This window comes from Drosophila erecta, unplaced genomic scaffold (assembly GCF_003286155.1).
Source record: "Drosophila erecta strain 14021-0224.00,06,07 unplaced genomic scaffold, DereRS2 tig00000000-arrow-pilon, whole genome shotgun sequence".
Taxonomy (NCBI): Eukaryota; Metazoa; Arthropoda; class Insecta; order Diptera; family Drosophilidae; genus Drosophila; species Drosophila erecta.
In genome coordinates, this window is record NW_020825194.1 from 26892839 (window position 1) to 26908532 (window position 15694).

General features: G+C 44.6%; 5 protein-coding genes across 9 annotated transcripts; 2 read left to right on the top strand and 3 right to left on the bottom strand.

The window, feature by feature from the left end:
* Positions 1 to 58: 58 nt before the first annotated feature.
* On the bottom strand, positions 59 to 8253 carry LOC6552686 (dihydropyrimidinase). 4 transcript variants are annotated; one of them, XM_015154071.2, is made up of 12 exons: positions 8093 to 8253; positions 5075 to 5162; positions 4950 to 5013; positions 4521 to 4711; positions 4391 to 4467; positions 3945 to 4079; positions 3823 to 3885; positions 3335 to 3481; positions 2855 to 3093; positions 1414 to 1649; positions 874 to 1347; positions 59 to 804 (listed from the first exon to the last, which is right to left on the bottom strand). In XM_015154071.2, exons 2-12 carry the CDS (start codon positions 5151 to 5153, stop codon positions 725 to 727), a joined length of 1785 nt encoding a protein of 594 aa, XP_015009557.1. In that variant the 5' UTR covers positions 5154 to 5162; positions 8093 to 8253; the 3' UTR covers positions 59 to 724. The 4 variants fall into 4 exon arrangements, with proteins under 4 accessions (XP_015009557.1, XP_001978949.1, XP_026835679.1 ...); XM_001978913.3 differs by lacking the exon at positions 2855 to 3093 and adding an exon at positions 2061 to 2284 and having other exon boundaries at positions 60 to 804; XM_026979878.1 differs by having other exon boundaries at positions 180 to 804; positions 8155 to 8249.
* A 557-nt stretch (positions 8254 to 8810) lies between these two features.
* Positions 8811 to 10394, bottom strand: LOC6552685 (GTP-binding protein Rheb homolog). Its single transcript, XM_001978912.3, has 5 exons — positions 10041 to 10394; positions 9841 to 9912; positions 9530 to 9737; positions 9340 to 9469; positions 8811 to 9283 (listed from the first exon to the last, which is right to left on the bottom strand). The coding sequence occupies exons 1-5, from the start codon at positions 10087 to 10089 to the stop codon at positions 9194 to 9196; spliced, it is 549 nt and encodes a 182-aa protein (XP_001978948.1). The 5' UTR covers positions 10090 to 10394; the 3' UTR covers positions 8811 to 9193.
* A 373-nt stretch (positions 10395 to 10767) lies between these two features.
* On the top strand, positions 10768 to 12002 carry LOC6552684 (RNA-binding protein 42). Its single transcript, XM_001978911.3, has one exon. It carries the CDS (start codon positions 10976 to 10978, stop codon positions 11891 to 11893), a length of 918 nt encoding a protein of 305 aa, XP_001978947.1. The 5' UTR covers positions 10768 to 10975; the 3' UTR covers positions 11894 to 12002.
* On the bottom strand, positions 11988 to 14646 carry LOC6552683 (phospholipid phosphatase 5). 2 transcript variants are annotated; one of them, XM_015154070.2, is made up of 4 exons: positions 14446 to 14646; positions 13104 to 13414; positions 12618 to 13036; positions 11988 to 12554 (listed from the first exon to the last, which is right to left on the bottom strand). In XM_015154070.2, exons 2-4 carry the CDS (start codon positions 13358 to 13360, stop codon positions 12148 to 12150), a joined length of 1083 nt encoding a protein of 360 aa, XP_015009556.1. In that variant the 5' UTR covers positions 13361 to 13414; positions 14446 to 14646; the 3' UTR covers positions 11988 to 12147. The 2 variants fall into 2 exon arrangements, with proteins under 2 accessions (XP_015009556.1, XP_001978946.1); XM_001978910.3 differs by lacking the exon at positions 14446 to 14646 and adding an exon at positions 14030 to 14395.
* On the top strand, positions 14613 to 15452 carry LOC6552682. The gene is made up of 2 exons (XM_001978909.3): positions 14613 to 15049; positions 15109 to 15452. Exons 1-2 carry the CDS (start codon positions 14673 to 14675, stop codon positions 15254 to 15256), a joined length of 525 nt encoding a protein of 174 aa, XP_001978945.2. The 5' UTR covers positions 14613 to 14672; the 3' UTR covers positions 15257 to 15452.
* The last annotated feature ends 242 nt before the right edge of the window (positions 15453 to 15694 follow it).

Here is a 15694-nt window from a genome sequence, read left to right on the forward strand (position 1 = left end):
TTCGTTTCGGTTTCGTTTTTATCCTCAGGTTTTCCCTTTAGGTATTCCGTTGGAAATTGAAAGATGGAATTTTTTTTGGTAAAGTTTATTAGTTTGATCTTTGTGTTCTGCATTTGTTGTTAAATATATGTATATAAAGTATGTATTTAATATAAATAGGCTTCCAGATTTCCGGATTATAATTTTTTTATCAAAAAAATGATTGAAGTATTATTTTTAGACATCCTCAGATAAAATGCCGAATTTGCTCCCAAACGCTACTTTGTCTCACGTGGCATGATCGATGTACTCTACTTCGAAGCGGGTAATCAATAAACAATTGCAATAGTGTAATGAATTTAACTGAGTTAAATTGTGCTAAATCTCCTTGTAAATAAACAAAGTATTAAAATAAACGATTTCAACAAAAAATCCTTAAACAGCAATATCGTTTGTTTTTATGACTTCACATGCTTCAAGGCATCATAGTTGATGAATTTAACAAAAATTGTATCAACAAGAGGCAATCATTTCTAAATATAAAATTACGAAGCAGATTCTATGATACTTTCTTAATTGGTTTGTGGTTATACTCTTACTTATTTGAAATTTGGTTAGATTACGATTTTGTTTCAGGGTAAATGCCAGTTTAGTTATCGAATGAGCGCAGACTTTGGCTTACACGGTCGTCGGAGATTGTGCAATTCCGCACCCACACATTACGAAGCGACATCGGGTCTGTGATCTACCAGAATCCGGAAGACTTTCCGCCGGGTGGGTTCTTCACTTTAATGCACGCTCTAACACCAGACCTGTCAAGTTCCTCTGAAAAGAGATTTTGATATAAAATACTTTTTATAGTCAAAGTATATATGTTTGGTAAAGTCAACCTACCACTTATGGAGAAGGAAGACTCCTGCAAGTCACGCTTTCCATCGACGCGTCCTCGCACCGAGGGCGTGCTGCACAGTGATCCCTCCGCCGGCATGGCTAGGTTGCCAGCCAGCATGGCGCTGATGGGCTCCTGCACCGGAATCTGTATGTCGAGCTCAGCGAACCGCTTGGCCATGGTGCCGTTCTGCTTCTCCTCGTGCTGTTCCTCCGGCTGTGACTGCACCTTGCCCTCGATGATGTCGTAAACGAACGGTGGACGCACAGGGTTGGGAATGAACCGTCCAAAGCCCTCCGCTACCCGCACGTTTCCGCGCTCGGCACAGATCCGACCGCGCACCAGAACGAACTCGCAGACGCCGTGCACAGTCATGCCCTCAAATATGTTGAAGTCACAGGCGTGGTGGTGGGTATCCTTGGAAATGGTACGGGTGGCATTCGGATTCCAGATCACAATGTCCGCATCCGAACCGACGGCTATAGGATAAAAGAGCAGGTCGCTTAAAACACTAAGCACAGGTCGAATGTTTCCTACTGACTTACCAATGCGTCCCTTCTGGGGATAGATGTTGAATATCTTGGCTGCATTTGTGCTGGTCACGGCCACAAAGCGGCAAGGGTCCAGAAGCCCAGCGTGGACGCCCTTCTCCCAGACCAGCGACATGCGATCCTCGACTCCGTTGACTCCATTGGGAATCTTGGTGAAGTCGCCCTTTCCAAGCGCCTTGTGCTCCTTGTTGAATGTGCAATTGTCGCTGCCAGTCAGCTGCAGGTCGTCACTGTGGACGTAATGTGAATTAATGACGGAATTAAGGTAGTCCTTTTGGATGGTCAAGGTAACGAAACAAACAATCAACGGCAGGGTGGGATTCTTGGATACTTACTTCTAGAAGCATGGATATGTGGAGTCAATGAATTACTGTCCGTCTGATATTTAAAAAAATAATAATATGACCACCAGGTAACCAAATAAAAGTACGCCGCGAATTCTTTAGAATTTACATTTACAATTACTTTAAGCAACGCAAAACCAAATCAAACAAAATTAATCTGTCCTGCTAGACATCCATGGAAATTTAAAGTTGTTGTTTTTCGTTTAAAGTCTATACGATTCAGCATTTTTTGCAGCATATTTTGGCATAGACAGGCCTACGGGGTCTCCGATTCCACTAACAAAAGGCGATACTTACTAAGCCAGGGATTTCATCAGTTGCCTGGGTGTCTCGGCGGATTCCCGGATCGGGGGACTGGTGATGGCGTAAATGCGATCGCTCTTGGGCACGGCGCTCATGGAGCGGCCCAGTGAGCTGGCCAGAGTCTCCCCGAAAACGCAGTAGCCACTGCGACGGGCGCGACCCACGAGCTCGGCGGAGGATTTGCTGGTGAGGCCGGACACGAAGAGCGGCGTCTTCATCTGGACGATGTGTGAGCGTGTGAGTAAAGCAATGGCAAACATGGAAACGTCTTTGGATTAGTCAGTTAGTTCGGTAACGGGCACAGTTAGTTAGTTAGTAGAAACGATTCAGGCAGGCAAAACCAAAGACCAAGTTAGTATGCAGATTAACCAGTATCAAAAAAGAGAATTTATCCCAGGACCAGAGACCGTAATCAGCAAAAGTTGCATACTTAAGTTTGCATAGCAAAATTGACTGCTTAAAACCTTTTTTATCAAATTAAGCATACTAAAAATTTTATGTGGGGGAAATGTCAGTGCCAATCCGAAATGCCCATTTAGAATACCACTTTGTGGTTTTAGCTCTTTTTGTATTAATGAAATTTAAATTTTGTTTCCAACTCAAGTGCCTAATCCTATTCCCTTTTAAATCTACAAATATTTCTTGCCATATTTGAAAAATAAATAAAGCGGTTTTAAATACTCCTGCAGCTTTCTGTATACAAAAGGGGGGTCCTTAGCGAACTAAATAATCGTTTCCCTCTGATATTTACGGTCCCGGCCCGGAATCTGAACCCAGGCACAACTTACTTCGCCAGCAGCTTCATCAAGAACTCGGGGGTCGTCTTGTCAGGCCGCAAGGGCGGACTGAGCACATGCGCAGCCTCGGCATCGAAGCCCAGGTGCTGGCAACAGGTGGCATCCGTGCCCAGCGCCGCGGCCAGGGTCTCGCCCATTATGTACCGCCCGCGATAGCGGTGACGGGCCCTGGCCAGCTCAATACCCGCCGACTTGCTCATCACGTGGACCACGTACAGGGGGCAATCGGCCTAAATTACGTTTATTGTGGGGTTATATCGAGTGCCGCATACCGCATACCGCATAATATGTACAGGGGTGCATACATACAGAATGGAAATAATAAGAAATCAAAATCAAAAATAACATAAATAAATAGACCATGATTACAGTGCGCGGCACAGTGACTGGCACTCCACCGGCATGGACACACACCGTCTTGTTCCTCTTTTTTTCCGTCCCCACTGACTAGTGACATGGGAGTGGTCTTACCTGGTGGGCCAGGACGCAGGCGCGGTGCACCGCCTCGGCCTCGACCTCCTCGGGCCGCGACAGCTCGTGACCCTCCGGCCCATTGATGCCCTCGGCCAGCAGGCGCTGCGTGTTCTTCGCAATGATGTCGCCGTTCTCCGCGTGGACCTGTGGATACGCAGATAGTATGTTACTACAAGTGGATGGAAAATGGTTGTAAATAGTGTATACAAAAATTGGTTCATCTAAAAATCATCTCAGTGTTTTTTATTTTTTTTTTTAAATTTAAAAGACATTTTTAAATGTAATATCATATTTTTACGTTTAGTATTATCTTTACTAATTTCTCTTGATTTGCCCATATTATATTATGATGTAATCATGTAATGTAATGTAATCATAATATAATATATTAAATGTAATATCATATTTTTACTTTTAATATATTCTTTACTAATTTCTCTAGATTTACCCATATTATTATGAAATAATCGTCCAAATAGTCTTACCATAGCAACGCCATTTAAGTGCCTGATACGCTCGAACACATCCAGAAGGTCTGAATCATTCAGCTAAAATGGAGTAAAACCATTAATTACGAAGCGAGTGCATTCCTTTATAGCCGACGCACCTGGTAAAGTCCTTTGTAGGCCATGAATGTTTTGAAGGAGTTCACTCCAAGCTCTTTGCACAAAATGCCAATCTCCTCAGACACCGACTTTGACCACCAGGTGATCCCCACGTGCAATCCGTAGTCGCAGCATACCTAAATAAATAATTAGATTCATTAGGTAACAACTTGTGGTTCAGTTAAATTTACATATGTGTGTACTCATAGATTCCAATAAATGTTTCAACAAACCAATTCCAGGCTTATAAAGGAGTTCATCCCAGCCTCTCTACGCAGTGACATTTCTTGCACAGCTTTCATGGTACCATGAACATGATCTGTTGAACTAGCATGCTATAAGTAATTTTTCTTGTTGCTTACTAATTCACAGCTCCTCTTAATTGGAATTGGTTGTGTTTGAAGCAAAAGTCTATGTCTGTTCCCAATATAAACTCTTGATTTCTTACCTTAGGATCGGCCCAGCTGCGCCACTTGTCGTAGGCCTCGATCATCGACTCATGTTTGTTGGGCAGAACGAAGTCGACTAGGGAAAGGAATGAATGAGTACAGTTCTTCTGCGTCGCAATGCCTGCTTACTGATCATGGTGGTGCCACCTGCAACGGCGGCCTTGGTTCCATGGTAGAAATCGTCGACGGCCACGGCTCCGCCGAAAGGCAACTGCATGTGGGTGTGGGGGTCGATGCCTCCGGGAATGATCATCAGTCCACTGGCGTCGATGGTGCGCACTCCTCCAGGTATCGTTATTTCCGAGGAGGGTCCCACAAACCTTGAAGTAGGATAAAGGTGGATTAGTAAGGGTTTCCGTACTTTTCTTGTGAGTCATGCCAACGCCCTTGACAAATCAGAGTGTGTTAGATGGGCGCTAGAGTAACTGCGGACTGCGGTAATCCTTTTTGGTCTAGATTATATAATATATATCTCACTAACTTGAAAATGAGTATTTAATTCACTAGTTTTACAGGACAAAATGTTTAGCTCTTTGAAATTTGGAAACAAAGACATACTTGATAATTCCATCTTCGATGTAAACGTCCGCTTTAAACGACTTGTCATGGTTGACGATCTCGCCTGTAATGAAATCAGTTCTTAACTTTGTGTATTCCCGCACGGGCCCGGCTAATGAGCTTACCATTCTTAATGTAGACGCGATTCTGGGCGCTCTGCAAGTGAATCGGTACCTTCTTAACCGGTTTCGGGCTGGTAGACATAGCAACAATCTGCAATTAAATGGGTTCTGTGAGTGAATCTGAATGTTGGACACGACTGGGGAGGGTTCCCCATTTCCCACACACAGACACGCTAGCTGACGTTTTCATTCACTCGCTTGGGGTTGTTGGGCCTTTAGTGGTGGCCGTGGCCTATGACTCATCGGAGGCATCGCTCCAGGACAGGCTGGAGACACGTGCAGCACATTAAACTGCGCAAACTGAACCCAAGCCCATGCACTCGAAGAATTATCATTTCGATGAATTTGGTTTTCAATATATAATACCTCATTATTTATGATATATCCGAAGGAATTTGAATATAAAGTATACGATTTATATCTTACTGTTGTAGTATTTTTATGCAGGTTATGATTGCAGTAAAATTATTAGTGGATAGCAACTAAGTATAGTTTAGCTATAATATTTGAAATGGACTAAGACATTCCTAAAAGGGCTCAGAAATGACAATGCAGCTCCAGTGTTCATTGGGTTCGAGTGCACGCTCTCGTAATCGGTAAGTATTTGTGCAGCGGGGTGTTTTGGGATCATTTGGAAGGGTTGATGATGCTGTGACCCACAGTGCAGCGACACAAATGTCATCGCAACTCGTTTGTCTTTTCAGTAGATTGGTTCCCTCGCTCGGAGAGCGCTTTGTTCCGCCGGCAGACACGGAACACATCGAGACGTGGTGTGGTAACTGCACAACAGGCGGAATATTAATGTTGCGCCTAAGCCGTTACAAGGGCCATCTTCCGACGTCTGCGCTGCAGTCATAGCCCAGGCAGCCAGCCCAGTCAGCAGTCAACCAACCAGGCCAGCGGGCATTAACCCCCTGGTTGGCCGGTCTTCCTCTCGAGCATTATGTATTGCGTACTTGGTGTTGATGTTGGTGCTGAGTGGCGAAGTGACGTACTACGCCCTCGTCACACACTCTCCCACTTCGGATGTGGCACCACTGCGGTGGCTCCACAACGGCATTGACGCCAAGTTCGAATTATGCCACACGGGCACTTTGGCAAACTGGGAAAAGAGAGTAAGCCAGTGCGGCGCGGAAAAGGTTTGTTGTGGTGCCATGACTTGTTTTCTACACTTGCGGTCAATGGGCCAGAGCCCCGCGATTGAAATGGAATATGCATGTGGGTTAAAGAGATTTGGAAACTATATTTTTGTTCGATCCCATTGAAAATTAACTTGAGCCGCTTTTTTCATACTATTTATTCAATAAATAGACATTTATTGATTATAATTTTGTATAATTGGTATTTGTGTGTTCTGTTTCAGGTCGAAAGACCTTTCATTGTACAGCGAATTAAATCCAAGCTAGATTTTTTCTGAGTGTACTCCAGCTCCAGCACATTGAATATGATTTAGCAACTACTGCTTTTGCCGCTAGTGTGTGTCTGCAAATTCAGTTGTGGTAAAAGATTTTTGGGCTGCATTACGTGTTGGAGGATGACAACATTTCATTAATTCAATTGCGACTGGAACCACGGCAATATTGGATAAGTGAACACTTTCCCCTTTGCTGGCGCACGCTGAGTCACAAAACCCCATGTATTTGGATGAACTGATCTAGATCTAGACTATCTGTAGCATGGGTATATAGTACATACATATATGTAAAAACGCGGAACAAGTGTGTTTATACATAGTGCACACAAGGGGGCTCGTAGTTATATAATGCAATTAATGCAGCCGCATTAATGTGGGTCGCTAGATCTCTTTAATTTTGAAAAATGCAGTCGCCTTTATGTGATGTGTGTTCGCTGGTTAAATATTAGTATTTTTGCATCAGTTACTGGCACTTGCTGGTCTAATTAGGCACTCTAACGTGACTCCCAGGCCAGCTGACGATAAATAAAAATAAAGTTAAAGTCATCAAACCATGGAGTTGTTGGTAAGGCAAGTCAGTATGATTCGCACTATTTTCTTTCGATTTAGTACTGCACTTAAGTTGTGTCTATTTTTAAGCCCAAGGAGTAATTGTTTCAACTTGAAAAATTGAATATAGAATCTGTGTTTATAGACTGAATAATTACGTTGATTTTTCTTTCTGTGAGTTTAATCCCCTGATAGCACAATCGGCAGGTTTCAGTTGTTTTGTGGGCTTATTGCGGCTTTTAAGGCCGCTATAAAATCGCGACTTATCTTATCAGCAATGGCCCATCCCCCAGATGGGCAGAGACTAGTTTCGTAGCACCATTACCACCAGGGGGTGTGAATATTGACAAGCGTGCAGCACTTATCGCGAGCCAGCCAAACGAACCTGGAAATAAAGACTCGACCTCAAATATAGACGACCATGTGTACATCTGTTAAGTACGAATTCATCGGCTAAGTTCCGTTGCCATCTGAAATCTCCGATCCTGGCCAGGCATCGCGGCCAAATGCGATTGCCGGTTTTTGCAGAGTCCAACGACTCGAGGCCGTTCGTTTGTTATTAAATCGATAAAAGGCTGTGGCCCGGAAAGGAAGCAACAAGAAATGCCAGTACCCACCCATTTGGATTGGGATTCCGAATCGGAATCGATGAATGTACATATGTATGTACATTGCACCTGATTAGCGGGTTGTAAGTGCAGTTGTACAAACATGCCTATCCACATATGTACATAAATTGCTTACAAATCGGGACTGGGAAATGCCGTCACAAAACTTGCGATTGTGATGTGCAACGTTGGAGAAATTTGAATTAACGGTCAAACAAAATGTTGTACATATATATACTATTGTGCGAGAGCAATAAAATTTGAAAATAGAACGAAAACTGAGAAAATACCCACGCATTGCGCACAAGTATACACACACACACACACGCCCAGCCAAAGTCGGCCAGAAAAACAATTGCAATACAGAAAATAGAGAAGAAAAACCAGCTCGCTTTCTTCTGCATGTGGAACATTCACATTTAATCCGATCGCTCTCTTTTGGTAAATTACCGTTAAATGGCAAAAATCTCACGCGATTTAAATGCTGAACAGTTTAATTTTAACGCACGTACAAGTTCACTGTTTGAAAATCGGAAAACATTTAACTCTCTGTCCGATTGGAACTCGCCTAATGGTGGATTTATTCTTTTCGTGGTGGGTTATGGCAGCTGACTGTTAACAGCACTGTTAGACCGCGGAGCGCTCTGTTAGCCGGCATTTAGATTTAAGATTACTTGGCATCTTATTACTTGTATCAAAGTTCATATTTGGTTTATTGGAAGGTTGAATAATTTCTTGTATTTTCAACCTTTACAAATATAAAGCCAACCAACTCTTATCTAAGGTTGTTAATCAAGTTCGTCCGACCAAATGTGATATTTGAAATATTTCATTTTATTGTTAGAGTGACCAGGCGACTCATTGAGTTTATCAAAATAGTAAAGGGGCTTGATGTCAAAAATTCTGTAAAAGATTTTAAAATTACTCATATTCAGAGCCATTTAGTCCTTGCCCAGATCCTCCCAATTGATTTGATCCGTGAACCATGCTCTCCAGTATTCACAACAGTTTCGAATCTTGGTTAATCATTTCTTATAATAGGAAACACAGTAAATCCATTACAATGCAATTGTAACTGACAGCTTCCTCGTCGCACCTGTAGCTTTTGTAAATCGAGCTCTATTAATTTTATCCCACTCAAAAAGTTTGACCATAATAAAAAACCATATATTTGGAAAAATTATATTTAAATTGAAACTAAAAACAAAGTATTTGTAGAACTTTGTATATGAAATTTGTAACTGAAGTGTTGTTGTGAAAGAAGCGTACTAACTTAAACCTGTTGTGATGCGCTAAACGCGAACCACAAAACCTGCTGGGCAGCGTTAGCGGACTCATCTGAGTCGCCCGATATTGGTTACTTGCTGTGTGGTCTTAAAACTATTAGGTCTATTAGGTTTTTAGATTTTCCTGCTGCGCACAAGGGGCACGGCCTGCCCCGCCATCCATGCTGGCCTAACTGTATAGATAAGAGATAATCGATTTTCGTATTGCCATAGCGATTCGCCGTATTCCCAACAGTTCGGCCGAAGTTTTAGCTACCCAGCCGCCCTACGAAACAAGGCAACTGCTCTTCTCCTGGGGATTGCCGTTCTCGTTTTCTATGAGGATCAGCAGCTGATGAAATATATCTCCCACGGACTGCGAAGGAAATGGATTAGTAAGATTCACCTAGTTGTATTGGTCTTGGTACTTGCTTCGTTTTGTTTGGCGGACGTTTCGAGAAATGCTGCTCGCCAGGACTCGGCCAGCTTCTTGCCTTCTTCCGTGGAAACGGTTCGTTCCTGGTGTAGATCGATCTTGTTGCCGACCAACACCACAGGTACACTGAAAGGCAAGGAAGGTAAGCTTAACTATCAAGTGTAACCCACAAAGAAAAAGGCCTACTATTTCTTGCCCATCACATCCAGCAGTTTCTCGTATATAATCTTCACCACCTCAAAGGACTTTTGGCTGGTTATCGAGTATACCAGGACGTAGCCGTGGTAGTCCATGCTGTACTGGACCGGGAATATGCTGTACTCGTCCTGGCCGGCCGTGTCGATGAGCTTCACGATGTAGTCTTGCGATTTTACACGCTCGATCTTCGTGAAGGCTGCGAATGGGAATAACCGATCATTACGCATTGCTACTGCTATCGAAGCATGGAGTCATCCTGGCTTCAAAGAAATCCGGACGAAATGGAATGTGGCACTTACTGTTCTCAATAGTGGGGTCATAGGAGTCCACGAACTGGCCCTCTACGAACTGTATGCATAGCGACGATTTGCCTGCAGGTGAAGCGCAATTATTATGGGCAATTGTTCATAGTTGTTGCTGTTATCGAAATACTACGCAATTACAAGTGACAGAAGCGACAACAGCTGTGTTTCTTGTTCAATTTTCTGGGAACACTCACCCACTGATCGGTAGCCCATCATAGCAATGTTGCGCTCCTTAGTTGGCATTTTCCTGGGGCCCAGTGCTTTCAAATAAATGGAGAAATGTATTGGTTTTGTGATTTTCCGCACTTTTTTGTTGTTGCTGTCGCCCCTTCGACTTTTTGTGCGCTTGTGTGGGTATGCCTGAGCTCCAATAGCTGTTTGGGTGTGGAATATTGCTTCTGCGTTTAGTTTTCTTGCTGGGTATACTTGTTGCTATCACAGCTAGGGCTTTTTCGCCGATTTTAATTAAATTATTATTTATCAGATCGTCTAAAAGAAAACAGTAATTCTCAAGTTGAGTCAGTGATGGTGTCGACGACGCCGAAATACCACTACTAGCTTAGCTAACATAAGGCATTTACCAGCTATTGCACAACGGTCATACCGCGCATTCGTCTACTACTTTAACAGTCAACACTTGCCAAAATTATGTACGCCTTAGTTGGGTTTTGCGTAAAAAGGGATGCTCTGTTTATATAAGGCCTGTTCGGATATTCAACTGTACAAGTTCGCAGGTTTTTTTTCTTGCACAAAATATTAGAGTATTTTTATCTAGGGACTATAGCAATATGAGCTGATCTGTTTGTCGCAAATTTCGTCGAAAAACACGATTGAAAACACTGTTTTATTTATATGTGTAAAGTTGGTTAGCCGAATAGTATATGTGATGTAATCAAGCTGGAGTATAAGTATAGTAAGTAAGGAGTAAGTATAGGAGTAAGGTATATTGTAAGTAGGGGTGATGCAGATGCGGTCATGTCTAAACAGGCCTTTGAAATAAACCTTACTAAATCGATTGGGAATGAAATCGATAAATGTTTAGTACTCCAACATTTCTGCGGCATTTTTGTGAAAAGTTGTTTTGATTTGAGAATCTTCCAGTTTTCTCATAGCCCCAAACCTATGTTAAATGGGTACAAAGCGTCGCAACATCGAGGATGAGCTCTCTCGCTTCGAGGCGGAGATCTCGAAGCCTCCCGCGCGCAATCTCTTCGTGCCCAACCAGGTGCGCCCGATCATAGCCGCCAACACGTACCACAACGCGCAGCACAAGTTGCAGCATCACCAGGGCAATGGAGGATCGCGTCTGACCGTACCCCCGCCTCCGATCCCGCCACCACCCACCTTCATGTCCACCTTTGTGCCTACGGGGAGTGGAGGTGGCTCCTCTGCCAGCTCCAAGCCGATGTCGGCCACTCCCGTAGTCCTTAGCAGCGCTCCCAAGCTGTATCAGTGCCGGCAGTCTGTGCATGTGCCCACCGTGGCCGCCGCGCCCTCCATCGACATCAACGCCGTCTCTTTTGACGTGACGCAGAAGCTAAAGAAGCTGAAAGCGGAGAAGTCCGGACCCAATCCTATTGCAGAGGAGGCCATTAAGGCGGCGCGCGCATCATCGGCGCTGCAATCCTTCCAGACAACGGAGCGGAAGAAGAAGGACCGCAAGACTGTACGCATCGCTGGCGGAACCGTGTGGGAGGATACTTCGCTGGCTGACTGGCCCGACGATGACTTCCGTATATTCTGCGGAGACCTGGGAAACGACGTCAACGACGAGGTCCTGACCCGGACTTTCAACAAGTTCGCCTCATTCCAGCGGGCCCGGGTGGTGCGAGATAAGCGTACGGGCAAGAGCAAGGGATTCGGCTTTGTGAGCTTCAGAGAACCAGCCGACTTTATTCGGGCCATGAAGGAGATGGATGGTCGCTATGTGGGCAGCCGCCCTATCAAGCTGCGCAAGAGCACGTGGCGGCAACGCAGTCTTGACGTGGTTAAGAAAAAGGAGCGCGAAAAACAGGTGCTGCTGCAGGCGTTCAACTCCATGACCTGAATCTGAGTGTGCATCCTCTATCCTTTAGGCTAGTTTCGATCCCTTTCATGTAGCAAATTAGATTTGGATGTTGCTGCCAAAGATGAGCAATAAATTTACGTTTAGCGATTGACGCGCTGTTTTATTGGAGGAACTATGTACTAACAAACCCTTCCCATTACGAGTAGCACATTTGTAAACCGAAAATTAAGCGATGTCTAGATATGTTTAAAAAGCTTAAGCGGAAAAGCAAAACTAACTATATTTTAAAGCTTTTAGTACCATTTAGACTCTTCCTTGCCAGCGAGGAGAGGTCTCCGAACCGCATCGCCGCCAGCTCGATCATCATGACATACATTGTCATCCTTTCCTGACAATCGCTGGTACTTTCCCTGTCTGCTGGGCCATCTGACCAGTGGTTTGCCGGCTTCAGGGCTGAAGATGGAGGGATAGTATTGTCTGTAGCTTATGTAGCCTGCAAACAGACCAATCAGGCCGCCGATGGTCACATCCTGCCAGTGGTGGTGGTAGTCGCAGGTTCGACTAACTGCAACTAGCAGTGCGATGAACAAAGGTATCACAGCGATGCAGAGCCGCCAGGTGTGGCCGCGTCCCCGTACATCAAAAGCGTGCAGTTTGGCGCCAATGTAGTAGGCAATAAAACCGAAACTAGCAAAGGCGACTAGAGTAGGCGTATTAAAAGGGTTAACGGGCATCAAGGACTGAATTCCAGCATTCAACTTACATGAAGAGTGTCCGCTGGGGAAGCTCTTGCGGCCTTCGTTTATGTCGCCCGGAAGCCCCGTGCAATTGAAATCCAGGATGGAGGTGTCTAAGCCACTCGACGTTGTGTTAAGCACCATCACGCCATCGGGAAAGCAACGGTAGAAGTAGTCTGGCCTGGGCCGACCCACTGTTATCTTTAGTACGCTCGTCGGAATGCCGTTCAAACACAAGGCCAAGGTCCACGCCCAGCTGGCGGCTCTGAAGTCGCGTCTGTCTTTTGTGTACCAGTAGAAGGCGACAGTGACCAGAAAGGGAGCCACTATCACCCAGAAGAGCAGTTCCCCGCCCCTGACGATGTCCGGTCTCCTTGGATTCTTGTATAGCCACAACTCTTCCTCGTGGATTTCCCGCTTGAAAGCTGTCATCGTCTCCAGCTTGCTGTAGATATGAGCAATGCATGAGTGATGGGCTTCGTCATCATTTGCCATGTACACAAAACACTCACAAGAAGGTAATGACGAGGAGAACGCGGAGTAAAACATCTACGGCATCGCTGAGCCCCATATTGGAATTCCCTGTCCTGGGACTTCGTTCCTCTTGCTTTTCGGGCTGAGCGGAGCTGCTGTCCGCGTTCATAGCAAGTTCATTGCGCCACATTTCGTCGTCGTCGGTCCTGGTCATCGATCCTGTGTGCCCGACGTTCTCTGCGGAACTCTCGCTGAGTGTTCGCCTGGATTCTTGACCATCCTTGCCTGCAGGCATTTCGTTAGTCCTTTGGGAATATTTGGTTGTCAGCTTCGGTCTGCTATTTGTAGCCTAAATAATTGAAGAGATAAGCAAACGACGAGTCATTAATGATTGCACTTATGCTTGGGGGTAAGCTATGTCAGGTGTGGGATAGATCGATTAAAGGCCTATCTAACTTTGTTACTTCACTTATCATTCGCGGACTGGGAAGGCTAATGATGGAAAAGCTACTGCTCTTAGAGAGTATACCAAAATTGCTAGGCCATACCCCCTTAGTTAAGCGGTGGCAAGGTGTGAAACATACGATTTGCGCGATTAGATACAAATACTGAAAAAAAAATATGGACCCATATAAATTTTTTTAAATTAAGATAAATATTTTTCCAATCATTTTTGCGATTGTGCTAGCATTTGCTCACACTAAAACAAAAATTTGATTCGACATTTTTGTAGGTATGATGCAGTGATCCTAGAATAAATGATGACAGTTGCTTTGCTTTCAGTGCACACTTGGCCACGCTTTCCGTCAATGTTTGTCGTCAAACGCGGTTACGTATAGCCAGATACGTGTGGATGTATGTACGTGGAGTACATTGCATGGCTATATCAGCATCCGATGCCATATGCACACACTATGGATTTACTCAGCCAGGCGTCATAAATATTATTGGCTTGCTGGCGCACCTGTTCCTTGGCTGTGCCTCCGATATTGCCGTTGCGGTCAAATGGATTTTCCCGGCGCCGACTTCGTAGGTCCACTTTACAACTATCGGCCATTCTCACCCAAACCGCTGCGATCCCCTGGGATTTGGGTATATTTGAGTTGACTTTGAAACTGTTTGCACTTGGAGCATCCACTTGTTGCTGGTGCTGTTAATCCCAACGTGGTTTTAACTTGGTTGCTTTCCGACTGCTGGTGAATGCTAATAGCAGGGCTTTTTATAAACTTTCTCTAATCTCGCGACAGCATCGTAAAGCAAACAGCGAAGCAAGCCCTTCACTTCACCCCTCTGCGACAACTAATGCGCAGGAAAACAACAACAGCTGTTTGCCCTTTTGGTTAGTCGGATTCCCCGAGAGTTTGCAGCTCGCAGTTTTACCTGTTAATTGGGCATGGCCGTGTTTGTGGCGGCAGCAATTAAAAGTCATTGCGTAAAATGCGGACGCACGCGACACAAGCAAACATTTTGCAGACGTTTCTTTTCGTTTTGATTTGATTCGGTTGTTAGTTTGCAAAGCAGAATCGGGCTAGCGATACCGATTGTTATCGACAGGAGTGCCACCTCGGCGCAAAACAGCGATAAGTCAGGGTTGTTGGTCCAATCATATGATTGAAAAATCTCCGTCAGACCGAAACATAAATAAAGCTATTTTACAGCCCGCAATGAGCAACAGAAACAGCGAAAAGGAGGCCGCTGGTCAGCTGCTGGATGACTTGTATCTGGACATGTTCCACCTTGTCGAGGAGCACACCCAGTGTCGGGTTAATTTGGAGCAACGCAACGCCAGTGGGTCGATTCTCCTGGCCCGCACTAGATTTCAGCACGGAGGCAGCCATTGCGTTTCCACCGCCCAGATTCCCACGGAGAACAGTGCCGAGTTCAACGCCCTTTGTCGGGTCGTGGACTCCACGGATGGCGTCTCTATCGAGCGACAGGCGGTGGACAAGTCCAAGGGCTTCGTGGAGCCCCTTCACTGGTTCTCGTAAGCACTGATAATGCCTATATGGGTCATCGTGATAACTGTTTTACTCCTCTTTCCAGGGTTCTGCCACCGATGAGCTTGCGCAATGCTGTGTCCAAGTTCAAGGATTGCGTAGAGTTGGTTGCCGAGAGCACTAATCTGCAGCGACAGCTTGCAGTAGCGCTTGATTGGATCACAAAGCTGCGCAGGAGTACTTTGCTGAACTAGATACTTGTGGCTTACACACAATCCATACAATGTTAAGAATAAAGTAGATTTCAAAACCTTATTGAAACAGCACTCACTGACTCTAACAAAAGATACGAGGAATTATTGTTGATCTATCTTAAACGTCAATTTCATAATTACCTGACATATGATCCCACCTCATTTCCAAATAAATATAAATGACGCCCAAAAAAAACATTTTTTAAGTATCAACTAACAAATATTATTAAAATGTATTAAATAAATATATCGCAATTAAAAGTATTATAGTAATTTTTAAAAGGAAATCTATTAGTTTTTCCCAAAATAAGAATGCTAATACTAGAGCCCATTTTTCGTTCCTCTTGTCTTTAATTTTAGAAGCTAGTTTTCACTTGTAAGGTATGATTTTCTTTCGCAAGCTAGAACCAGAGCCTTTGGCACTGTCATTTAAAATAA

What these genes read in the sequence shown, in the direction of transcription:
- LOC6552682 (XM_001978909.3), top strand. Translation starts at nt 14,673, where the DNA reads ATGATTGAAAAATCTCCGTCAGACCGAAACATAAATAAAGCTATTTTA. An exon ending in GAGCCCCTTCACTGGTTCTC is followed by an intron (nt 15,050 to 15,108) that starts GTAAGCACTGAT and finishes TCCTCTTTCCAG; the next exon opens with GGTTCTGCCACCGATGAGCT.
- LOC6552686 (XM_015154071.2), bottom strand. Translation starts at nt 5,153, where the DNA reads ATGTCTACCAGCCCGAAACCGGTTAAGAAGGTACCGATTCACTTGCAG. An exon ending in ACTTAAATGGCGTTGCTATG is followed by an intron (nt 3,482 to 3,822) that starts GTAAGACTATTT and finishes GCGTATCCACAG; the next exon opens with GTCCACGCGGAGAACGGCGA. An exon ending in GTCTTCCTTCTCCATAAGTG is followed by an intron (nt 805 to 873) that starts GTAGGTTGACTT and finishes ATCTCTTTTCAG; the next exon opens with AGGAACTTGACAGGTCTGGT.
- LOC6552684 (XM_001978911.3), top strand. Translation starts at nt 10,976, where the DNA reads ATGGGTACAAAGCGTCGCAACATCGAGGATGAGCTCTCTCGCTTCGAG.
- LOC6552685 (XM_001978912.3), bottom strand. Translation starts at nt 10,089, where the DNA reads ATGCCAACTAAGGAGCGCAACATTGCTATGATGGGCTACCGATCAGTG. An exon ending in GATGTGATGGGCAAGAAATA is followed by an intron (nt 9,470 to 9,529) that starts GTAGGCCTTTTT and finishes CTTGCCTTTCAG; the next exon opens with TGTACCTGTGGTGTTGGTCG. An exon ending in CGTCCGCCAAACAAAACGAA is followed by an intron (nt 9,284 to 9,339) that starts GCAAGTACCAAG and finishes TTTCCTTCGCAG; the next exon opens with TCCGTGGGAGATATATTTCA.
- LOC6552683 (XM_001978910.3), bottom strand. Translation starts at nt 14,122, where the DNA reads ATGGCCGATAGTTGTAAAGTGGACCTACGAAGTCGGCGCCGGGAAAAT. An exon ending in GAGGCACAGCCAAGGAACAG is followed by an intron (nt 13,415 to 14,029) that starts GTGCGCCAGCAA and finishes TCAATTATTTAG; the next exon opens with GCTACAAATAGCAGACCGAA. An exon ending in CTCCTCGTCATTACCTTCTT is followed by an intron (nt 13,037 to 13,103) that starts GTGAGTGTTTTG and finishes TCATATCTACAG; the next exon opens with CAAGCTGGAGACGATGACAG.